The following is a 6,564-nucleotide window of genomic DNA, read 5'->3' as shown; positions in this document are numbered from 1 at the left end:
GGATGTCCCCTTTTCTGGTGTTGGACATGGACATGTCTGAAAGTAAGGAATAATGAAAAGCATTGGACAACAGCAGAAAATGTACTTTCCTGAGAAAGCACAGCGTCTCTTCAAACTGGGAGTATGTAACTGTCTTTGATATCCACCCCCTTCACAGCCTGAGTCCTCTGAGAGAAAGTTGTTAGCACTGTCCGAAGCCACTGCAATCATTTCACAGTATGGCTGTGTTCATAAAATTACTGTGTGCTGGTGTCTGAATTGTGATGCAGCAGGTTAACCTGCCTCTTGTAATGCCAGCATCTCGTAATGGAGTGTCTGATTTGAGTCCTGGCTGATCTTCTGATACAGCTCCCTGCTAATGTGCCTGGGAAGGCAGCAGTGGAAGGTGGCCCAAGTGCTTGGGACCCTGCACCTATATGGGAGACCCAGATGGAGTTCCAGGCTTCTGGCTTCAACCTGGCCCAGACCTGGTTGCTATGGCCTTTTGGGGAGTAAACCAGCGTACAGAAAACCTCGATCTCTCTCTCTCTCTCTCTCTCTTTAACTCTGCCTTTCAAATCAATCCATAAATATTTTATTTTAAAAGTACCATATATTGCTAGAAATTGCTTACCAGCAAAGGTTTTACTAAAAAGTTAAATGTTTTAAAAACAATGGATCTGGGTCGGCGCCGTGGCTCACTTGGTTAATCCTCCGCCTGCAGCTCCGGCATCCCATATGGGTGCCGGGTTCTAGTCCCAGTTGCTCCTCTTCCGGTCCAGCTCTCTGCTGTGGCCCGGGAGGGCAGTGGAGGATGGCCCAAGTGCTTGGGCCCCTGCACCCGCATGGGAGACCAGGAGGAAGCACCTGGCTCCTGGCTTCGGATCAGTGCAGCACCAGCCTTGGCAGCCATTTGGGGAGTGAACCAGTGGAAAGAAGACCTTTTTCTCTGTCTCTCTCTGAGTATCCATAACTCTGTAAAAAAAAAAAAAAAAAAATGGATCTGGCTTCTTTCCCTAAACCTGCCTGCCACCTGCTAATTTTGTTTTTTGTTGTTTTCTACCCTGGCAGGTTTGCATGAAGATAGCATGAACAGGCCAGTGCCGCGACTCACTAGGCTAATCCTCCGCCTTGTGGCGCCGGCACACCGGGTTCTAGTCCAGGTCGGGGCACCGGATTCTATCCCGGTTGCCCCCCTTTCAGGCCAGCTCTCTGCTGTGGCCCGGGAAGGCAGTGGAGGATGGCCCAAGTCCTTGGGCCCTGCACCCCATGGGAGACCAGGATAAGTACCTGGCTCCTGGCTTCGGATCAGCGCGGTGCGCTGGCCGCAGCACGCCGGCCACGGCGGCCATTGGAGGGTGAACCAACGGCAAAGGAAGACCTTTCTCTCTGTATCTCTCTCTCACTGTCCACTCTGCCTGTCAAAAAAAAAAAAAAAAAAAGAGCATGGACAAAGCAATGGTTGGACTGTGTTTTTTCAATGATTATTCTGGAACATTGCTCAGGGGACCATCTCTGGCTTCAAGGAGTACTAAACCATAAAGTTCTGCTTTATTTAATCAGCAGGACCTAAGATTCTCTGAAGGATGTTGGAGGTGACCAAATACACTTGAATGTGTTTAGCCAGGGAAGTTAAAATAATGGGCTCTCCTGACCCAGGTGTGGAGGTGAGAAAAGGAATAACCTCTTTCTGGTCTTGAAGGAGTCCTCTCCTCTGCCTTCTTTGAGACAGCAGGATCTGTGGATCACATTGGTTCCTATTTCCCTACCTCCTCTACAAAATGGAGGGCAGTGAACAGAATTTGGCAAGTACTGGATAGGTGTTTGGCTGCCACCTTCTGTTACAGCCCTGTGAGTAGCGTTTTAAGGAAATTTTCCTTAAAAATGCATGGTTTGGCCCCTGCTCCTTAGAATGGATGGAACACAGCCTGCCTAGAAATACAGTTCTCTCACTAGAGACTTGACTCCCCCCACCACCACCTTGCATGTTTGTGATTCCAACAGAAAAGACTGGAGGAGGGAGGGGCTGTGGCATGGTGGGCGGAGCCACCACCTGCAGTGCCAGCATCCCCTATGGGCCTGCTCCATCTCTGATCCAGCTCTCTGCTGTGGCCTGGGAGGGCAGTGGAGAATGGTTCTTGGGCCCCTGCACCCATGTGGGAGACATGGAGGAGGCTCCTGGCTCCTGATTTTGGATCGATGCAGCTCTGGGCGGTGTGGCCATCTAGGGAGTGACCCAGCAGATGGAAGACCTCTTTCTCTCTCTCTCTCTGCCTCCCTGTAACTCTGCCTTTAAAATAAATCTTTTAAAAAAAGACTGGGTATATGAGGATGGGTGACAGGGGGAGGTGTGGAAGGAGGATGTGTAGGGCAGTGTACATGGGTCCTTGGAGAATTTAGAGATGGGCAAGACCTGTTGGTGGTGACCTTATGAAACACGGCCCCTTCTGTTAAAATTGCATTCCCTTGGCAGTTACCATCCCTACCACACTAATCCCACTTGACACTTGAAACCAATATTTTGCTAATACATCTTTATTGAAAATACAATCTTTAACTATAAAAACAACAGTGCATCAACTTTGCTTACATATTTAATTCATTTACATTCATTTACCAGGAATTTGATGACTTACTCTGGGTACCAGCCTATGCAAAATTGATATCTGGCAAAAACAACAAAATGAACACACACACACACACAACTTTGGAAAAACTGTCATGAATATTGCACTCTAGAAAATGGGACCTGCAAAATGGCCATTGAAAATAGGGGCCCATGCCACACCTACAGGGGCCAGGCCAAAGGGTGGTATAGGTGGCCTGTGTAGCATAGGCATCACAGGTGGTGCCCCATTAGGCGCCGGAGGCCGGTGGTGGGGTGGTGGCATAGGTGGTGGCCCAGGAGGGCGTGGCATCATAGGAACACATCTCCATGCAGGCTCCAGAAAAGGGATGGCATTGTAAGGCCCCTCGAAGAATAGCCCCATAGGGTGGCCCAGGACAAAAGGGGCCATGTTTCTCAGCATGTGTGCCCTCTGCTGGCGTCTCCACTTGGCCCTTCTGTTCTGAAACCAAACCTTCAAACAAAGAGGGGGAAAAAGGATGGTTTACTATACTGAATAGTCATCATCATGATTAAAAAAAAAAAAAGCATGCAACGCTCTATGCCACTGAGATTTTCAAACTTCAACAGATAAAGTTATTTCCTTATTGCTGAAATATCTTGGCAGAGTAACCAGTTCATCTCTTCCTTCAGCTGACCCTTAGTCAGTTAAGCCTAGTCCAGAGCTTGGCACATTGCTTTGTCTCTCTCTTCCAACTTTTAATATTCCTTCATGTTTTTGTTTAGGTCTCAGATGCAGGTTTGATGAATTTTTTGTATTGTGTCCCAACTGTGAATACACAAGTCTGGTAACAACATAAAGAAATTCTAGGCCATAATATGTGCTTTCATGAATGTTCTGAAGACCCTGCATACACATGGATTAAAAATTTTATTGCATCAAAACAAATTTATCTTTTAATTCCATTTTCTGCAAACTCTGTGTGCGGAGACAGAGAGAGAGAGAGAGAAAGAGAGATGGGAGGAGACAGAAGTCCTACTTTTTCGCTTTAGAAAAATCCCATTTCCTTTGGTCATGGGCAATTTCTATAAGCTGGGGTTTACTTATCCCATTTTCCACCCCCACCTCCGAGGCCCCCAGTATTCAAAACTTACTTGCCAAACGTGGAGAAGACAACAAGAAAAACACACCAACTTCAGAATGTGCAGTTTGAAACCTAAAGCATTATTTTAAGAAACATGTCTGTTTCCCCAAATTTCTTTTTCAAGATTCACTGACCTGCACTCTGGCTTCAGTCAAATTCAGGCGTCCTGCAAGCTCCGCGCTAAGGGGGAGGAGGGGAAATTGCAAATGTTCAGTGTTGGAGTTGTGGCTAAAATGAAACATTTGGGTGTACACTGCTTCTAGCCCCTTCTCCCAGTTTTCTGTAATACATCTTGGGGCTTGCTTCAAGGAGGGTTTGCCCATGAACAACCTAGTTGTTAAATAAAAGGGAATATATGCAAAAGTGCTTGGTAATATATTAGCTGCATACCACGGAACGTAAATACTTTTGTTTGTTGCAAAAGGGGGCGATGAGCCCCCAAGAAGCGAACTCTAAACCACACTGCAGCCAGAAAGCCCCCTCCTCCCGCCCCCCAAACTCACACCGACTAGTCTGGGACTTTCATTTCAGCTGAGCTAGAATAACCCTGCCCTTGGTACATTACAGGGATCTGGGTCACACGGGCTTCCACAAAGGCCACCGAAGGGAAAAGGTCACAAGGTTTGGAAAACTTAAAACTCTGCCTTCTGGTTAGAAAACTATGCGCCAGGTGGCAGGGCTGGGATTACCGTCAGGCAGACTCGCTTGGTCTTGCGCACAAAATCTAAAGCACTCTAAAAATCTCAGCAGTAAGAACAATATCTTAATATTTAAAAAATGCAATGCAAAAACTCATGATAAACAACTATCAACATTTTAAACATGGAGCCAGAGTTGTTGGCAGCCGATTAACCCGCTGCCTCCCAAGTTCGGGCGGTTTGCGCCCCCTGCGCTCGGATTCCTATCCAGCTTCCTACCGCTGGGAAGGTGGTAGAAGATGGCGGAGTGCTTGGGTTACTCCGCCCACTTGGGAGACCCGGATGGAGCTTCTGGCTCCCCGCTTCTGCCTGGGCCAGTTCCGACCATTGCTCACATTTGCGGAGTGAACCAGCCAACCACGGAATGGAAGGTCTCCCTCGCGGCTCCCACCACCGCCCCCCTCCCTCCACCCCGCCCCGGCGTTTCTAAGTCTGCCTTTGAAATAAATATTTTTTTTTCAAACAAATTAAATAAAATCAGGATCCGACCCTGCTACACTTGCTTTACCCTAGTGTTTCCCAGTTTCTTAGCTATCATTGCCTACTGCAAACCCAGAGCCCAAAAAGCAATGCCTTTGAGCCCATTAGGTAGTTTTTGGCTGAGGAGAAGGGGAAGGGTTAGGGGAGAGGGAAGAGTTGGGGAAGGGAGGGGTAAGCATTGGTTAGGAGGGAAGGGATTGGGGAGGGGGAACCAGGGGAGGAGAGGGGAAGGGTTTGGGGAGGGGGAAGAGTTGGGGAAGGGAGGGGTAAGCGTTGGTTAGGAGGGAAGGGTTAGGGGAGGGGGAAACGAGGGGAGGAGGGGAGAAGGATTAGGGGAGGGAGAAGAGTTGGGGAAGGGGGGGTAAGCGTTGGTTAGGAGGGAAGGGTTAGGGGAGGGGGAAACGAGGGGAGGAGGGGAGAAGGATTAGGGGAGGGGGAACCAGGGGAGGAGAGGGGAAGGGTTAAGGGAGCGGACAGAAGGGGAAAAGGGGTAGGGTCCTCAGAAAGAGCTGAAGGCGTTCGGGAATGACCGGGGCTCCCAAGAGAACCGGGCGCCCGGGAGCAGACCACTTACCGAGCGAACACGTCGGGGTACTGAATGCGGCGGAAAAAGTGCTCCAGTTCCTGCACCTGCACTTGGGTGTACACGTTGCGATAGCGGCGCTGCTTCCTCTCCGGTAACTCTGGCGCCTCCGCGGCCGCCTCCGCGGCCGCCTCCGGAGCCTCGGCGGCCATGGGGGTCGCGGGGGCTGGCTGCTGCAGCCCCTGCTCCTCTTGGTCGCCCCAGAGGCCGTATCTTCCCACGCCAAAGCAGTTTTCCACTGCTGCTCTGCGCTCGAGTTCGGACTCTGCATCCTCCTGGCGGTCACCTGCCTCTGGAATCACCGAGGTCACGGTGGTAGGCTGCTCGTCTGGGCAAGGGGAAAGCAAATGAGAGACCAGGGCGTTGGAGCCCTCGGTGTGTGAGCAGGAGGAATAGAAAGGCTATTAGAGGAAGAGCAGTGGCGGCGGGTCCGCAGGGCCGCGTCCGTCCGCCTCCCTCCGGGAAAGTTCCTCTCGGCTAGTTTCTCAAAGCACAAGTCCCCGTCCAGGCACTTACCAGGTAGTTCTTCTTCTTGCTTGATGGTTACCAAGCTGCCTGAGCCAGGGTCCCACTGGCTGCAATTGGACTCAGGCTCCATGCCGCAGTGCTGTCGATGAAGCTGTGAGCTTAAGCGGGACTCCGGCTGGGAGTCAGCTGCCTGGTCGCTTGCTGCGCTGGAACCTCTTTGTGGCGCCGGCTGGAACTTGCGGCCCTTATATAGGCCCGGTACGGTGCCCCGCTCAGGTTTCAAGGGCAAACACGGGCGTTCAGTGGCATTTACTGTATCTAAGTTGTTATGAGGCACACCCGTTGGGATGCGTTCGCGGCGTGCAAATAAAATAGGGCGTGTATGTGCAACCGTGGTGCGGGTGACAGTGGCTCGAACTTGCGGTTTTAACTAGTCCCAACTCGGGGAGAGTGCATAACTGGAGGAAGGGGCTTCTGCTGGATTGCAAAAGGCGATTTGGGGGAGTCTGGCAGCGGCTCGAACTAGCTTCCGCGGTTCAGAAAGAGCGGGAAATGTTCCTCCGCCCAACTGTCCGCGTACAGTAGTCCGCACGTGGCGTGGTGTTCTGTACTTCCAGGAAGGAAAAATCCCGAGATGGGAGGGGG

The 6,564-nt window shown here is 50.8% G+C and overlaps 1 protein-coding gene across 1 annotated transcript; it reads right to left on the bottom strand.

Annotated features, from left to right (window-relative positions):
* Positions 1-2,507: 2,507 nt before the first annotated feature.
* ESX1 (ESX homeobox 1) lies at positions 2,508-6,260 on the bottom strand. The gene is made up of 4 exons (XM_008272828.4): positions 5,968-6,260; positions 5,443-5,779; positions 3,825-3,870; positions 2,508-3,059 (listed from the first exon to the last, which is right to left on the bottom strand). The coding sequence occupies exons 1-4, from the start codon at positions 6,047-6,049 to the stop codon at positions 2,715-2,717; spliced, it is 810 nt and encodes a 269-aa protein (XP_008271050.1). The 5' UTR covers positions 6,050-6,260; the 3' UTR covers positions 2,508-2,714.
* Positions 6,261-6,564: the final 304 nt, after the last annotated feature.

This window comes from Oryctolagus cuniculus, chromosome X, assembly GCF_051225735.1.
Source record: "Oryctolagus cuniculus isolate XC-2025 breed Fujian yellow rabbit chromosome X, ASM5122573v1, whole genome shotgun sequence".
NCBI lineage: Eukaryota > Metazoa > Chordata > Mammalia > Lagomorpha > Leporidae > Oryctolagus > Oryctolagus cuniculus.
Note: the sequence above shows the minus strand (reverse complement) of the source record. Positions and strands in the feature narration are given on the sequence as shown.

What these genes read in the sequence shown, in the direction of transcription:
- ESX1 (XM_008272828.4), bottom strand. Translation starts at nt 6,049, where the DNA reads ATGGAGCCTGAGTCCAATTGCAGCCAGTGGGACCCTGGCTCAGGCAGC. An exon ending in GCAAGAAGAAGAACTACCTG is followed by an intron (nt 5,780 to 5,967) that starts GTAAGTGCCTGG and finishes CCCCTTGCCCAG; the next exon opens with ACGAGCAGCCTACCACCGTG. An exon ending in TACCCCGACGTGTTCGCTCG is followed by an intron (nt 3,871 to 5,442) that starts GTAAGTGGTCTG and finishes CCTCCCCCTTAG; the next exon opens with CGCGGAGCTTGCAGGACGCC.